We start from the raw sequence: 16,190 nt of genomic DNA, 5'->3' as shown, positions 1-16,190 counted from the left end.
CTGACGCATGGGGCGGAAACTCAGGCTTCAGTTCCTGGCGACCGAGCACACGCCCTCCTAACTACTAGCCAACCATTTCTCTAGCTAGAGCTATTTTTAAAGAATCTGGAGGGAAGGACAGGAGGAGAGCACACAGGCTGCTGGCCTGTCCCTGCCTGTGTGGGGCTTCCGGGGTCCGAGGGTGGCGGAAAGACCAGAGAGGCGGGGAGGGAGGGACAGACAGACAGACAGACAGAGAGGGGCCCCTCTGGGCAAAGGCACGTATCGTGAAAGGTCATTCTTCTAGAAAGGCACAGACGTCAATCTAGGCCCTTAAGAGACGCAGGGCATGGGAACATGTGCAAAGAACCGGCGCACTAAAAGGGAGAAAAAGACATCAAATCACTCGTAAGTTTTACTGCACGACGTAACATTTTCTACATTAAAAGGTTTTTGGTGATTTCTGTTTAAAGTAGGCCCCAAGGTAGACAAGAGGAAATTGCTTAAAGGGCACACTCGCGTGTTATAATTCGACTTCCATCTCTGTGGAATCCCAGGCCAGCCTGGTCCCACAGGAAGCACTAGAGGGACAATCCTTGGGAGACGGTGGACCGTCTGCACCTACTCCAGGCTCGCACAGAGGAGACACGTAGGCATCTGGGGTGACTTCCCCTGGGGCCTGGCTGGCCAGCAGTCTGGACAATGCCCGGGGCCTCCGAGTCCCCAGAGGCTCAGGACCCTGGCATGCTAGCTGCGGGGGTGTTGTGATTCTGCAGGTGGGAGTGTGGTGTGCCCTGTCCTTGGGGAGGGGAGGAGGCGGGGGCTCCTTCATTAGACAGAACCGGACCCTGTGAGAGGAGCCCGGGCGCTTTTGTCTGCAGTTACCAGGAGGTTGCTCAGGGTGATAATCTTTGAGTTTCTGTTTCTGAAAGACAGGGCTGCCTCATGGCAGCAACCTCGTAACTCCCCTGGGGCCCAGGGAGCTGAGGGGATGAGGTCTGTAAACCTCAGAAGCACTGTTGGGACACCTGGGGGGAAGGTGCAGTGAAATGTGTGAAGGATGAAAATAATGGACAATCATGGAAGGGAGAGCCGGATGGCAAGAGGTGGATTAATAATAGATTAGACGTAAAGTGGGAGAGTCTTTGGAGTTCAGAACGTTCTCAGGGCAGGATGACTCTTTCTGCGTATCTGTCATCCTTAGGAGTCACTTTCTCAGTCAACGTTCTTTCTCAGCTCCTGGTTATTCAGTCACTAGTAGGACCTCTTCCAGTTCTGTCAGAGGAAACACCAGTAACCAGTGGAACCAGAGTCGTTCTGCCTCACAGGGTTTCTAAAACCTAAGGCCTACTTGGATTCCTCTGTCAAATTCAGTAAAAATTAATTATAACACATTTATGTGTTACATTTTACAGTAAACTCTAAAAATAAAAAGGACGCTCAATGTAATTAGTCACCGGGGAAATGCAAATCAATTCGCAAATCAATTCACGATGAGCTACTACTTCACACCTACTAGGATGACGACAATCAAAAAGCAGGACAATTACAAGGGCTGGCGGGGATGTGGAGAAACTGGAACCCTCACACACTGCTGACGGGACTGTAAAATGGTGCAGCCCATTTGGAAAACAGTCCCGCAGGTCCTCAAAATGTTAAACATACAATTACCACATGACCCAGAGATTCCACTCCTATAGGTACAGACCCAAGAAATTTGAAAACATATGCGCCAACAAAACCCTGTACATATGTGTTCACAGCAGCATTATTCTAAGAGCCAAAAACAGGAAACAACACAAGTGTCCACTCACTGATGAACGGTAGACAACATGCGGTTCTGTCCACACGATGGGATGTTCTTTAGCCATAAAAAGGCGTGAAGTACTGGACTTTGAAAACATGACACTAGTAGGCGAAAGAAGCCAGACACAAAAGGCCACATATTGTATGAGTCCATTTATCTCAAATGTCCAGACTAGGCCAATCCATAGAGACAGACAGTAGATTAGCAGTTGCCTAGGGTAAGGGGTTAATGGGGCGAAACTGCTAATTGGATGCAGGGTTATGGTTTTGCAGTGATGAAAATGTTCCGGAATTAGATAGTGGTGATGGTTATAACCTTGTGACTATACTAAAAACCAATGAACTGTACGCTTCTTAAAAAATAAAACTAAAAAACAGTACACTAAAACCTCTTATTTTCAAAAGCCTTATTTTTCTAAGCTCCTGTCTGCCCAGCCCACAATCCATCCTGCTAACTGTATGTATGCACAGAAAGCTGCCTGGGATGATGTTCACCCAATATATATATATATTTTAAATTTTTTAAATTTTTTGGCCACGCCGTGCAGCATGTGGAATCTTAGTTCCCCGAGCAGGGATTGAACCCGCGCCCCCTGCAATGGAAGCGCGGAGTCTTAACCACTGGACCGCCAGGGAAGTCCCGTTCACCCAGTGTTAATGGTAGTTATTTCAAGGTGGTAGAATTGGAAAATCTTTATATTTTCAGCATTACTTAAGTTTGTTACAATGAACAAATACCATTTTTTTTTCCACCAGAAGATCAGTGATTTTTTTACAAAACAGAAAACAAGGTAGAAAAATTAAAAAGCAAATCCCCTAAGGCAGTGGTGTATAAGTGAGATGCCCTCATGGGACACACAATCAGACTTTTATTTTGGTTCTGTGATTGCCTTACAGAAGCCAGGGATTCACCCCACCTCGTTTAAACACGCTGGAAGCCGACAGAATCCAAAAATGTCTCTATCTGTATCTGAACCCAGCTGTCAGCATCCCCCGGCAGTTCTAGTCTCTCCCCTCTGAACCTAACATATTATCTGCACTAGGTTTTCTTTGCTGGGGCAGGAGGAGTAGGAAGGAGAAGGTTTTTTTCCTCTTTGGTTTCAAATGCAACAATTCATTTGCCCTTATGTGTATATACAGAGTTTCTTTCTGCCCTCAGGCCATCTAATCATTCTGCTACTGCTAAGCACTGTCATAAACATTTGTATTCCTCTGACATCCAGGCAACCAAAACCCTTTCCTAAATGTGGCGCAGTCCCTATACTTGACAGCCTCACTTGATGGTGGGTAAACAGAGCCTTTATTAGTTCCCATCCCCAGTTTCACAGCACAGAGCTGGGTGTATGCTCCATGGTGCCTCGTAATTAGCCAAAAGCAGCCGCTTTTCCAAAGCCTCACTATGTAACCTGCCACTACTGAGGACATGTATAAATATTAAATGCCAAAGGCACCATTAAAATAACATTAAGTTACTGGCTGAAGAACTGACAGCTGTGATATCTCAAGTCGAGATCAGGCGGCCGCCTTGGTGTTCTTTATCCTTCTGGGTGCTTATTTGTAAGAGTTGTCTGAGCTCCAGGGACCTTGCACCCACCTGAGACTGTCAGGTGGGGCTGGAGATAAGGCGGAAGGCCGTCTTTGATGAGGATGCTCTTTTTCTGGGTTTTCACACACTGGGCCTGTGTGTCAAACTGGATCTACTAAGTGGGAGGCAGTCTCTCTGGCCTCACCCTTCTTGCTGGAAGACTGACTTTCAGGGGCAACCACGTGACAAGACAAACGAGCCCCTGGTACTGGGTGGGAGGCTGCAGAGGACGGGAAAGGGAGGACAAGGGCCAGGGAGCAGTGTCGGCCGCACAGGGCACGGGGGAAGCACACAGGCCGAAGCCCCCAGGAGCTTCAGGGCCCGCCTTTCACATAAACAAATGTTTGGGAAACATTCCGGGCAAAGCCAAACAACTACTCCGTCTGGTTAGCAAAGATGAGAAGCAAATTACCTGCGTCATACATAGTGCTGGCTTTATTTCATTTGCTAAAATAACGTTTCTACCTCTCAGAATAAAAATAGCATTTAGAAGCATTTAATACTTCAAAGATGAAATTCACTTAGTGATGGCATTTGAGTTTCACATAAAACATGTACGGGGCTGGCAGGGTGGTCGGACCCTTTGGGAGGTGGGGACATACCTGTTTAGCTGCGGATGAAGAGATGGCTTTCCTGTCCAGCAGGTCAAGCAGCTCAGTCAGGGCAGAGGGTGTGACAGGACTAGCAGCCCCAAAAAGGAGAGAAGAAACATGTACATTTCACTGTCGGTGTATGCATTTATGGTTATTTAAAATCAAAGCACGTGATTTTGAAGGTCTGAATAATTAAATCCACACCCAGGAATAAAAGTAACAGGCCAGTTAGGCTCTATGTTATTTATTTATTTATTTGCGGTACGCGGGCCTCTCACTGTTGTGGCCTCTCCCGCTGCGGAGCACAGGCTCTGGACGCGCAGGCTCAGTGGCCATGGCTCACGGGCCCAGCCGCTCCGCAGCATGTGGGATCTTCCCAGACCGGGGCACGAACCCGTGTACCCTGCATCGGCAGGCGGACTCTCAACCACTGAGCCACCAGGGAAGCCCAGTTATTTTGTACTTTAGGATAGAACACATTTTTGTGACCAGTGTTGTTTTTCTTTATTTTACTACCCAACAATAACCGTAGTTTGGCAGAAGTTGTAGTGACAGACAACTGCTCAGTTTAATTAGTCAAAAAAAGGAGGTGGCTGCAAAATTCATGAACCATGACGAGAAGAGAGAAAAACCAAAACCCAGTAATTAAATATTTTCGACTGAAAGATCAGCCTAAAAATTACTTCAAACAAAACAGCTAACAAGGCCAGTTTTCGAGTGTTTTTGTGCAAATATTAAATTCTTTTTAATCGTAAGAGCTTGTCTTTTAGGGACGCGGTGACTACCAGCCATGTCGTTAGCCATCCTCATGGGCACCCACATACTGCTCTCTGCCGCAGGCTCTCAACAGGTTCTCACAGAAGGGCCTGGAATTCATTACGCCTACACTTCTAGGAAGGGACTTATTTGCCAAGATCCCATGATATAAAAGGACGAGAGGCAACCAAAGGCGTAAAGAGTCATTAATTGACATTCTGGGCTGAAGGGGGAGGTGAGTGCCTAGGATTAGTGGAAAGACTGAAATACAGACTATTTCTTTTAAAATACACGGTTTTGCTACTTTTAAACACATGCAGCAACTAGGCTAATGAAACGCTGTCTGTCTGAGGTCATGAGGGGACCAGTTTTAAATAGACTGGAACGACATAAATAGTACGTTAGTGTGTCTGTGTAAACGAAAGCTTCTGGAACGTTTAACGCTACTTGAAAACACCTTCTGTTTAAGTCTCAGTTCCCATCACTCACTATTAATTTCTTTGTTAAGCTCTTAGATAGTAAAAAGGAAACTACTGCTTAGCCCCTACGCCAATTTCCCGGAATTCCAGGCCAACCGAGTGCAAGTGCACCAGGTCTGACTCAGGTGCAGTGAAACCTCACAGGGCTGTTCACGTGAGGCAGCTGACACACAGAGGCGGCCCACTGTCCTGCAAGTGTCTGCTTATCCCGAAGTATGGATAAAAGATCAATCCAAGAGGATATTAGGTTTGCAGAGTGTCTGGACCACGCTGATTAAATCTCAGCAGGACGAGGGGCAAAGGGCTGGGGAATCAAGACACCTTTTCTCTAACTTCCCACCCTATTGACAAGTAATAAAGAATCCAGGTTGTTTTAAAAAGTCAGGTTTCTTGGATGTTCTACGATCCTAGTAAATGTAAAGGCCAATTAGAGTGTAGACTGTGTAGAACCTGTAATAAGCACTGAGGTTGAACTAGATTTCTCAAGCCTGCAAACAAAAGGGTCCCCACTCCCACACGAGCTGATGATAAAGGGATGTGAGGACAGAAATAGAATACAGCATGACTAAAAATACTTTGCCTTTCATCCAATGACCTTCATTCACTAGGAAGTATCTCCACTGACTTGGGATTTCTCAATCGCCCTTTTGTACCCACAGTGCTCGACACATAGTAGGTCAGCAGTATCTGTGTCACAGACTCCACAGACTCCTTCCCCCCAACAGGGATGGCTGGGACACTGCGTCTACTAATTCCAGCTGTGCCAGGGCTCACCTCCAGTAAGACGATGACAAAGATCAGGACCTGTCACCCTGGCCTTGAAAGGCCCCCCTCATCAGGTTAAACAAATAAATCGGCCGATTTGGAACAGAACGGCAGCAGAAGCACAAGCTACTGATTGGCTGCTGTCAGATCACGCTGGTTTCTGGGCCGTGGGTGTGTCTCCACTAAAGAAGAGCCCGACGTGGAAGGCTAGTCTCCCATCCCCAGCCCGGCGCATCTGCAGACGAGGGGAAATGGCATCTCTCAAGCCTTCCAACTTCACCCAGTCCCCTGGAGCTCTTATGGGATCCCGACTCCACCTCCAGCCTGGATTCTGGAAGCAGACACCCTGACACCTCCACAACCACCCCCGTTCCTGTGAAACGTGCCGCCCGTCGCAACCCCCAAGCTCATTTTAGGCCCAAGCTCATGGGATGCAGAGGCTTGTGGGTGGAGAAAGACAGGGAGACACGGACACCTAGGTGGCTGCTCAGCAATCCTTCTGCTCATCTTGCTAACGTCCCAGCGCCCCTGCCTGGCACTCCCACCCAAGCTGCTGTTCTAGAGCGTCTCCTTCCCACGCCCCTTCTCAGCACGGACCCTCACCTCCCACATCGTAAGGTCATCCGCTGATGGAAGGCTCAGAATTTTCTAGGGTGCCCGCCTCCTCCTCTTCCATCAGACAGCCCCCTGGACCCATGCTCTTGCCTGCATCACCTGCCACTGCTACGCATCCTACTTGGATGCCGGGTTCCTCCCTCCTGCAGCTTTAACCCCACACCTTCACGAGTGCTCAGATCTGCCCAGTCTTGACAGTACCTCCAAGTGATCTTGCAGTCACTTGCTTCTGCTTGACCTTATTATTATTATTTTTTTTTTACCAATGAAGAGTATCAGTGGCTACTGTCTGCCCTTGCTGTTTGGATCCCAACCCTATCCCTCTGCAGATGCTGTTCTTTTAAAATCACCTCCCCTCACTAGTTACCAAACATAATAGCTTCCCACCCTGCCGCACCCCTGAGAAAACCCCTCCCCTCCCTGGGCCTCCCATCCTCTCCCCCCTCCTTGACTGCCCTCCTCCACCTCTTCCCGCTGGCCAGGAGTGGCCCGGGCTCCTGTCTCCCCACACATGTTCTAAGCCAGGGGTCGGCAAACTTCTGGAAAGCGCCAGAGAGCAAATGTTTAAGGCTCTGTGTGACACACCTGGTCTCGGTCATGTAGTCTTTGTTTTGGTTTCTAAATATACGAGGTAATAATCCTCCTTAGCTCACAGGCTGTATACAAACAGGCCTGCGGCTGTGACCTCTAACAGGCTCCCACCTCCTACATCCCATTCTTGGACGCTGCCCCGCATATCACGCTGCCGGACTAATCCTCCTGTCAGCCTCAGCCCCTTCTCAGCTCAAAGGCCTTCCCTGGTTTCCTAGCGCCTCAGGAGCTGCTGCCCGCAGCTGACCCGCAAGTTCAGGCCCTCGGCTGGAGTGAACAACTGGACAGCTGCACCGGCCTGATATTACCAGGAAATACTTGGTCAGGGAATCAGTAACTTCCACTTCCCTAACTAAATCAAACCTGGTATGAACAGTTATGAGTTATTAACCAAAAAAGCAATATACTCAAAATAATGAAAAAGCCAAGTTCAACAAGCACTTTTCTGGCCAGACCCTTTAAACACCAGTCTTCTCAGGGGTCTTTAAAGATGAACGCTCACTTGCAAAATCACTTCCTGCCAACGTGATCTCTGGAGTGTCCCTTGCCTGGTGTCATCATGAGACTACTGCTAGCTTTGCAGCTACTGCTCTCCTAGGCTTTGGAAACGTTAGCCCAGCTGCCGAGGCTGCTCACTGGTTAATGTTTGCTCCAAGGTGAGGCTGGTATATGCAGCCCAGGCAATGGTTGCCTGAACTGTGTAGACTGTGAGAGCTGCTACACAGAGCTTGTTTCCTGTTCAGTTCCTGTTCTACATAAACTCTAGCACAGAACTGTTGCTTAGCTTCCTCCTTACTTGACTTTGGAACAACCAAACACACTTTTATTTAGAGTTTGGTGCCCTTGGAGTTCTTTTTTTCTTTTTTAAATAAATTTATTCATTTTATTTATTTATTTTTGGCTGTGTTGGGTCTTCGTTGCTGCGCACGGCCTTTCTCTATAGTTGCAGCGAGCAGGGGCTACTCTTTGTTGCGGTGCGTGGGTTTCTCATTGCGGTGGCTTCTCTTGTTATGGAGCACAGGCTCTAGGCACACGGGCTTCAGCAGTTGTGGCTCGCGGGCTCTAAAGCGCAGGCTCAGTAGTTGTGGCGCACAGGCTTAGTTGCTCCGCGGCATGTGGGATCTTCCTGGACCTGGGCTCGAACCCGTGTCCCCTGCATTGGCAGGGGGATTCTTAACCACTGTGCTACCAGGTGAAGCCCCCCTTGGAGTTCTTAAGACTCTAGTGCTTACAAATTGTTTGGATAAATACCAGAGGCTCCAAGTTCCCTTGACAGGCTAATGTATCAATCTCAGCTCCTGTAGAAGCTCCTAAAATGGTTGTTAGCAAACCCCTCACGTCACAGATCAACATATAGAGAAACGGGTCTGGAAGTCAGGGGGCTGCCTTCCGGTCTGAGCAGTTGTGCACCTTACCTCTCGGGGCCTGGATTCCCTCCTCTGCTAAATGAAAGAGCTGAACCAGAGGCAGCTCAGGTCTCTGCTGAGACTGAAATTCAGCGACTCTAGCAATCAGTCAGCAACGTGGAAAACGCTTTTGAAAGCTAAGAGTTAGATCTCCTCCCAAAGCTCCAACCGCTCCTTCCCGGAGCCTTTCGGGTGAACGTGGCCTCGTCCCTCTCTGCTTGCACCGCTCTGTGAGTAGTTCTAAACAAGAAGCACCCCGTTCTGCCTTGAGGTAAAAGCGTTAGTGCACAAGTCCAGTCCTCCCCGGGACACAGAGCTTCCTAAGGGCCGGGCCGGGGTCCTGCTTGGCTCTCCACGAGCTCCACACAGAGGGGGCTCTATGGCCAGCGCCGGATTCACGGCTCAGCTCCTGAGACTTTCCACACCCTCCATGCCCCGGCCTGACCCCAATCATACGGTCAACTGTCCTTTTCTGCCATTTTCCAGCCTCTGCTCCTGCCAGCTATGCTCCCTCCGCCCCCCAAAGCTGCTGCTCCTTCGCCATCCCCACGCCCTGGTTCCCCACAGATGTCGCCCGGCCCTTCCTTCACCAAGACCTCTCCAGAGCCATTCAGGCCCTGGTACAGCTATACCTCCTCCATCAACTCTGCCTGAATGGGCCCGGGCTTTTCAGTGTGAAGACTGAAGTTTCTGAGTAGAGAGGACAAGAAGGAAAGACAAGCAGGCAACAGATGCCGTGCGAGTCTGGGGATCGGGGGCGGGGGTGCATTGTTTTGGTACCTCACGTACCAGCACGGAACAGAGAAGGAAACGGACACTAAGGGCCCACGGGCGCCGTGTGGTTTCCTCTCAAAAACCCTTGGAGGCAGGCACTATCACTGTCATTTACAGTGACGGCACTGAGGGTGGCTCATCCAAGGTCACGGCTGGTAAGAAGCCACGTGAGGAGGTGAAACAGAGCCACGTGGCCACGCTGGTACCTGTGCAAACACACTGCGAGCAAGAGGCCGAACATGAAGCCAGCATCGCGCAGGGGTAACTTCTCTGAACAGACGACTCTTTGGACTCGCGTATCAGTCAGCACACGCCTGTCTCCCCGGCTCTCCTTCCCCATATGGCCGTCGGCGCTGCTGCAGCAACGACGCTCCCCAAGAACAGCTCGGCCTCCCGCGGGTCCCCTGCCTGTGTGTCCCTGATGAACACCCACATGTAAACCTGCTGCTCGTTCTCTGCTTCCCCACACTCTCCTTTTCTCCGGCTCCTGTGACACCCGTGCTCCTGGTTCTCTCCCTCCCTCCCTGCCCATGCTCCTTGGGCAGTCCAGGGAGGCTCAGGCCGGTCACACAGTATCCTCCCCGACAGCTCTCACCTCTCACAGCTCCAACGGCTCCCAGTACCGTCTACACATTGCTGAGTCTGTGATCCGCTTATACTGGACCGTGCACTGCCTGCCCCGAGATGCCACGCTCGGGCTCCCCTGGAGCCACGCGCACACGCTGCCCTCCACGCCTGGAGCGCCTGCTGGACTTGGCCTGCTGGGCCCCGCCCACCCTTCACTCAGCAGGGAGCTCAGCTCTTCTCTCCCCCTTCTCAGGGCACCCAACTCGCTGCTTTGTAAGGACCACGGGGACCGCGTCTGTCTCGTGGACCGGCTTTCCCCACGCTCGGCACAGAACTTAGCATAGGGCGGAGTCTCAATTGACACGTGCTGAGTTTTGAACAAGTGAGAACTCTCGGATTTACACTCCCAGACGCCTCCCAGCAGACGTAGGCCCATCTATCTGACTGCCTATCAGTCACCCCACGAGGGGGACGTCTGTCCCACAGGCAGCTCAAACCCTGCATGTCCAAAAGGAACATGGCGTCCTCCCCAGCTGTGCCTCTTCCTGTACCTCCCACCGGGTTGGACGGTTCTACTGCACCTCACCCCACTGCCCACGAGAGGGAGGCGGAAGTCGTGTGGAGTTGAGATCACTGTCCTCACCTTGGCCCACCGCGCCAGGGCCCAGGCACGGGGAGCTCCGCACGGGCGCTCCCGTAAGAGGTACCCAACTGGGCTTCCCACCTCGGCTCCATCTTCCATCCCATCCCCCCAGAGGGCAACTGGAGTGAGCGTGCGCTCTCAGGCCTTTGACAGCTGCTGACAAAGGCGTGTGAAGCCTCCCGGGTGGCCTTGCCCGTCCCGGCAGCCCCCTGCTCCCTCCCGAGCACCCCGGAGCTTCTGGGCCTCCTGAGCCCGCCACGCCTCTTGTCTCTGAGTGTCGCACGATTGCATCTATGGTCCAGAAGGCTCGGAACCCTCCCTCCACTTGGCAACTCCTCAGGGCTTGGTCTCTGAGGGACACTCACTCTCCCTCCTGAGGGAAAGCTTGGTTGACGCCCCAGCCTCGGTGCAGGTCCCCTTTCTGTGCATTCATGGTGGCCTGAACACACCTGCGGTGTAACGGGATCGTACTGAGCCGACTGTCTGCTTTCTTACAGTCTGGATGCCCTGCAGGTAGGAAACTCCTCAGCTTACTCATCTGTAGGCCCCCAGCCCAGCCCAGTACAAAGGACAGCGTGGACGGTCAGAGATCGGAATAAATGAGCTTTCAGATGTGAAGTGGATGGCGGACAGCTTTAGACTCTGACATGCACAGGGGATGTCTGTGTCTCGTCAGGAGATCCTGAGGGTGAAGAAGGAATGCAGAACACCAGCCCCGCCCTGTGTCAACTGCTTCTGGACACAGAGGTCACCACAAAGCAAAAGGCGCCCCCAGACCCCACTCACCTCTCACTGACGGCAAGGTTCTGCTGCTTTAAAAAGCCCAGAAAAGTGTTGAGGACCCAACTAGTCACTGTCTTTGGCTCTGCCCTAGTTTCTTTGATCACATTCTGGAAGAACTCCAGTAGGCCAACTTCATTCTGTAAAGAAAAAGAAAATGATATAAAGCCTCCAAAAAATGAAAAATCAGCATTCTGAAACTGTCACCCTCTGCATCCCTGAGACATCTACTGGTACTTCCCCAAACACAGAGATGTCACCAGAAAATTCTGATCACTTTCAGTAAACAGCAAGTATTCTACTGCTTCTACTACTGTCACCATGCATTTACACAGCATTCTGTCAAAGGAATGAACATACTGCAGACAGCCTGGACTTTGTGGACCAGAGGACACTGAAACCCGACATCCCCTAAACTCATTCGCCCTCTCAGTGTCCGCCATGGGTACCCTACCCTACAACCTTTATCCTTGAGCAGCATGTCTAGCCTGAGTTTACCGTCCTGTCTCTTTCCAGGCCTGTCTTCTCCTGTAAGTCCCAGCGATGGCTAGAAAAAGAAGGTAAGAAAAGCAGCAGACCAAGGAACAAACAGAATATTCTACGTCTGAAAAATCAAAGTGGATCGTAACTGTACTCATCTTCACATCATCCCCAGAGGGGACAGCAGTGGTTTTCACATGTTTTCAAAATGAGTAAGAACACAGGCACGTGACCCACTTAGACCACGTGATGGGTGGAGGGTGGTGCCAGGCCCCTGAGCCGAGCGAGGCCCAGCTGATCCTGGCTCTCACTGCGCTCTGTGAAAACAATCACCGGGGTTGGCTCATCAAGGAGACGTGCTTGAAGAAGCCCCTCCTGTTCCTCCCCCTCTGGACCGCCAACTCTGTGAGTCAGGGGCCACGCTGCCTGGTTCTCTCTGTGACTAGAGCTACGTCAGTGCTGGGTCATGGCAGCTGCCTGGTTAGCATCGATGGGTGAATCAACATCTCCCATCACCTTGTGTTTTCTTAAAAAAAATTACATGTGAACGCTCACCCTTTATCATACCATGTTCACCTTCAAATATTGGAATTGCCACAATTATGCCAACGAGTAATCCCCAAGGCACTCATTGAATTATACACTACGTTGCCTGCTCAGATGGATCTGGCAAAACCAAGAAATTTGGCTCAGCCCACCCCTTGTTTTTCAATGAGGAAAATAAAAACATGTTCCACCCACATCTGGGAGGCTGAAGTTTCCAAATGCATTTTAAATAGTAGGTTTCCCCTACCTGCTGAAATTCAAATCAAACCACACTTTCCTTAAAATATTCCTTTTTAACTTTATACTGCAGGTAAGGCTCTCACCCTCGCCCCTTTCAGAAAACCTTCATTAACCAAAAGAACATTCTGGAAAAATACAATACTGGGAAGAAGTGAGACACACTAACAAAAGTGCTCTCAGTGTTTGGTTATTGTAGATGCTGTAATATATACACAGGCACACAGCTGCTAAAGTAGAAATTCCGTAAAAAAACAAAAACAAAAACAAACTACGTGCCCTTTATAACAGTTGCATTCTCTGGTGACAAGCCTACTGAATCATTCCATAATCATCTCCTGAATCTCTTTTCAAGCTGATGGTATTATTCTGCTCACGCCAAACCTGGGCAAAGGCCACCTCAGCAGCCAGAGCTTGACTACAGATAAAGGCAAATCCAGGCAGCATGAAGAGAAAGTTCTGTTTAACTTATGGAAAAGTATTCAAACTTCCACAATGGCACACAAACCACTGGAGAGGGAGAAAACCCGCTACCGGCCCAAATCAGATAAGCAGGATTCCCTTTGTTCTAACCCAGAGAGGCTGGCCTGCTGGTGAAAAGAGCTGTCAGGAGGAGGACCCTGCTTTGCCGAGGAAAGGTTTTCTAAGTCCACCTAGAAATACTGAACTCACAGGCCTGGCTGAGTTGCTGGGACGTGATGAATATCTATTCCTCTACCCTTGGGTGGTTTTTTTGTTGGATGGATAACATGGCAAGTCAGATTTCTGTTTGTCTTTTCGTGTCAGTGCTGTGAGGCAGCCTCTCAGAGCTGGAGCTGTGCTTCACTGGGGGATATGTGGGTTCAGTAAGTACACAATCTGCAGTGAACGGGGAAGTCTGCGATCGTGACAGGGCGAGCTGTGGGCAGCAGGGCTGCAGGAGGCCGAGCTGCCCCCACCCAGAGAATGACAGATGGATACAAAGTCACACATGGGCTGCCCGCTCGGGCTCTTTACATCAGAAGCCTGCTTACCAAGAAAAAAACACACAGCATTCTAGGTAAGGCCTTCTTCGTTTTTCTGTGAGATTGGCAAATGCTAATAAGCTTGGCCCGGATCTCAGAAGTCCCTGTGAACATGGCCGAGCAGCCATCTGGTTTTCTCGGGAAAACAATGGACCAGTTAATTCCCTTACATGAAAACCATATTATGAGCAACGCAGGGGAATTCCCTGGCAGTCCAGTGGTTAGGACTCTGCACTAGGGCACAGGTTCAATCCCTAGTCGAGGAACTAAGATCCCACAAGCCACGTGATGGCAGCCAAAAAAAAAAAAAAAGAGCAACGCAGAAAGGCCACTGCATTAGGGAACCCTTAACGTCCTTCTCAGAGGCAACAGGCCAGCACTAATCTATCTCACATCAGACAGAGCTGAACCTTCAGCTACACAGGGCATCAAGTCTCCTGGTCGACTATGTCTCAAACTGTTCCTTCAAGAGATAGCCCAAGTGGCACGGACAACTGGTCCTGGCTTTTGTGTAACACCAGACACTCTTTACAGCTCTGCGACTAACTGGGAAGCATCCTTTTCACATTTTAATCAAATTTCCCAAAGCATCCCATGACACCCAGAGCCAATGCCAGGCCAGCCTCTTGGATGCAGACATGAACCCTCCACTGCCAGTGGGTCTGTCCGCTGGTCACTGCTGGGGTGAGGCAAGGCAGAGGGGTCCCCTTCCCTTCCCTGCTGCTTTGGGAAGGAACCTGACCCACACTTGCATGGGGCCCTAAAGCCAGGTGCCCCGCAGCCGACTTTTCCAGCCTACCTTCAGAGATGACCAAATGCCAGAAGACTATCTTGCTGCAAGAGGATGAAGGCTGATCTCTCAACTGCCATTCCTGTCCTAAGTCACACACCCTGGGAATCTGATGAGAGGGCAGGATAAGGCTGGACTATATTTAGAAGGAGAATGAAACCCGATAGAGAGAGCTGCCCGGTGGCAGACTCGGAGAAGAAAAAGGCCACAGAGCACACATTATGGGACAGCTGGTTATGTGGCAGGGAGTGACCCGTCAGCTATGGGGACCCTGGCTTTATTGCCTGAATACCTGCTACACGGGGATCAGTGGCCAGCCCTGCGGGGGGAAGGGGTGGGGACGGCACGTGGCTACTGCTGCTGCTAATGATGTTAAGAGTAGTTTCAACAGCAACAAGAACGGGTGCTTTCTCTACATTAACTCATCCAGTGCCAACACCGACTCTGTGGGCGACGTACTAGTGGAGTTCTCTTTTACAGGTGGGGACGCTCTGAGCACTGACTTGCTTGAGGTCCCCTTGAGGCGAGAAAACAGTAGAGCTGGGACTCTGCAGCCTGTGCTCTCACCCTCCGGGTTCCGCTGCCGCTGACAAAGGACGGTCACATCCCCGCCTTCCTGGGGACTGAAACTGAGCACCCGCCAGGGCCGGGCACAACACGAGGCAACTTGCCCATCCAAAGAACGCACTTCCCCACCACTTGCATTATTTTGAGAGCTGCCAGCTGCTGAAAGGTTCTTAACATATTAAAAATGTAGCAAAGGCCCTCAGCAATTAGCTTAGAAATTAGGAGGAGAAAATGGTGAGTTCAGGTGCTGCCGTTGCCAAGGTACACCTAGACCACGTGGTGCTCTCCGAGGTGGCTGACACACACCGGTTCCCAGGTCGGGGGTGGGGGGGTGGGGGGAGGAACGGTGGCACCCCCCATACGGGGCTTCCGGGGGGACAGGAGGGCGGCCGGAACGCCCCGGGGCCTCTCTCCTGCGTCCCTCCACTCCCCTCCCCAGAGAAGTCAGGGAGCGCGCCTGCATGGGTGCTGCCTGACTCTGCAGCATCCCTGACACGGCTAAACAAACCCTGTTGTCACTCACAGTTTCGCGTCAAGCACATGGTATTTCGTCCCACTCTGGCTCCTCTGATGCGGGTGACTCGCGCACGAGGTTATACCTAACTGGGCAGGTCGTGCTGTGGGGGGGAGTGGCTGACAGCTCGGGGGACCCCGTACCTGCAGCTGAGTGACAGCAGCTCCGCCCGGGCCGCGCTCGAAGGAGCCAGGAGTCGCCGCCCTACGGAGGGAGGTACCCACGGGGGCCGCGCCACGGGAAGAGGGCCCGGCATCTGCACGTCGACGGGAGCTCTGTGCTTCCCGTCACTCCTGTGAGTCTAATCCTTCTTACAAGGTGAGAAAAAAAAGAACTCGGACCCCACAGCTTTGTGAAACGTGGCCCTGAAGATAACATCACTGCTGGTGTTGGGGTGGAAATGGAAATCAGGTGGTAGGAGGCCCCTACGAGGGACGCGGCCACGGGAGGGACTGGGACCCGCAGTGGGGCGGGAGGCGGGGTCCATGCCGTGAACGGAGCCTCCCTCTGCTTCTCACGGAAACAAGGAGGGGCTGTGGAAATCCTTCAGTGAGAGAGAAGGGGGAAAAAAAGACGCATCCAGAGGATCATCAGTGCGGAAAAACAAGAGGTAGTTAGTTCATTGGTGGTGTGAGGCTGGCACAGGAAACATCGCTCTCCACCGAGTGTGTGGAGGAAGCTGGAATCCTGGACCCTCACTGCCGCTTTCAAGC

At 51.2% G+C, this 16,190-nt stretch overlaps 1 protein-coding gene across 2 annotated transcripts in view; it reads right to left on the bottom strand.

Moving 5' to 3' along the window:
- Positions 1-16,190, bottom strand: part of GATB (glutamyl-tRNA amidotransferase subunit B) — a gene marked incomplete at its 5' end in the record, with an annotated part of 76,521 nt that overhangs the window by 4,706 nt on the left and 55,625 nt on the right. For both annotated transcript variants that reach the window (XM_079702224.1, XM_079702225.1), the window contains 2 exons: positions 3,973-4,051; positions 11,346-11,479. In XM_079702224.1, coding sequence (XP_079558350.1) covers positions 3,973-4,051; positions 11,346-11,479 — 213 coding nt within the window. The remainder of the gene's footprint in view (positions 1-3,972; positions 4,052-11,345; positions 11,480-16,190) is intronic.

The sequence above is a fragment of the Hyperoodon ampullatus genome (genome assembly GCF_949752795.1).
Source record: "Hyperoodon ampullatus genome assembly, chromosome: 1".
Classification (NCBI taxonomy): Eukaryota; Metazoa; Chordata; class Mammalia; order Artiodactyla; family Ziphiidae; genus Hyperoodon; species Hyperoodon ampullatus.
Note: the sequence above shows the minus strand (reverse complement) of the source record. Positions and strands in the feature narration are given on the sequence as shown.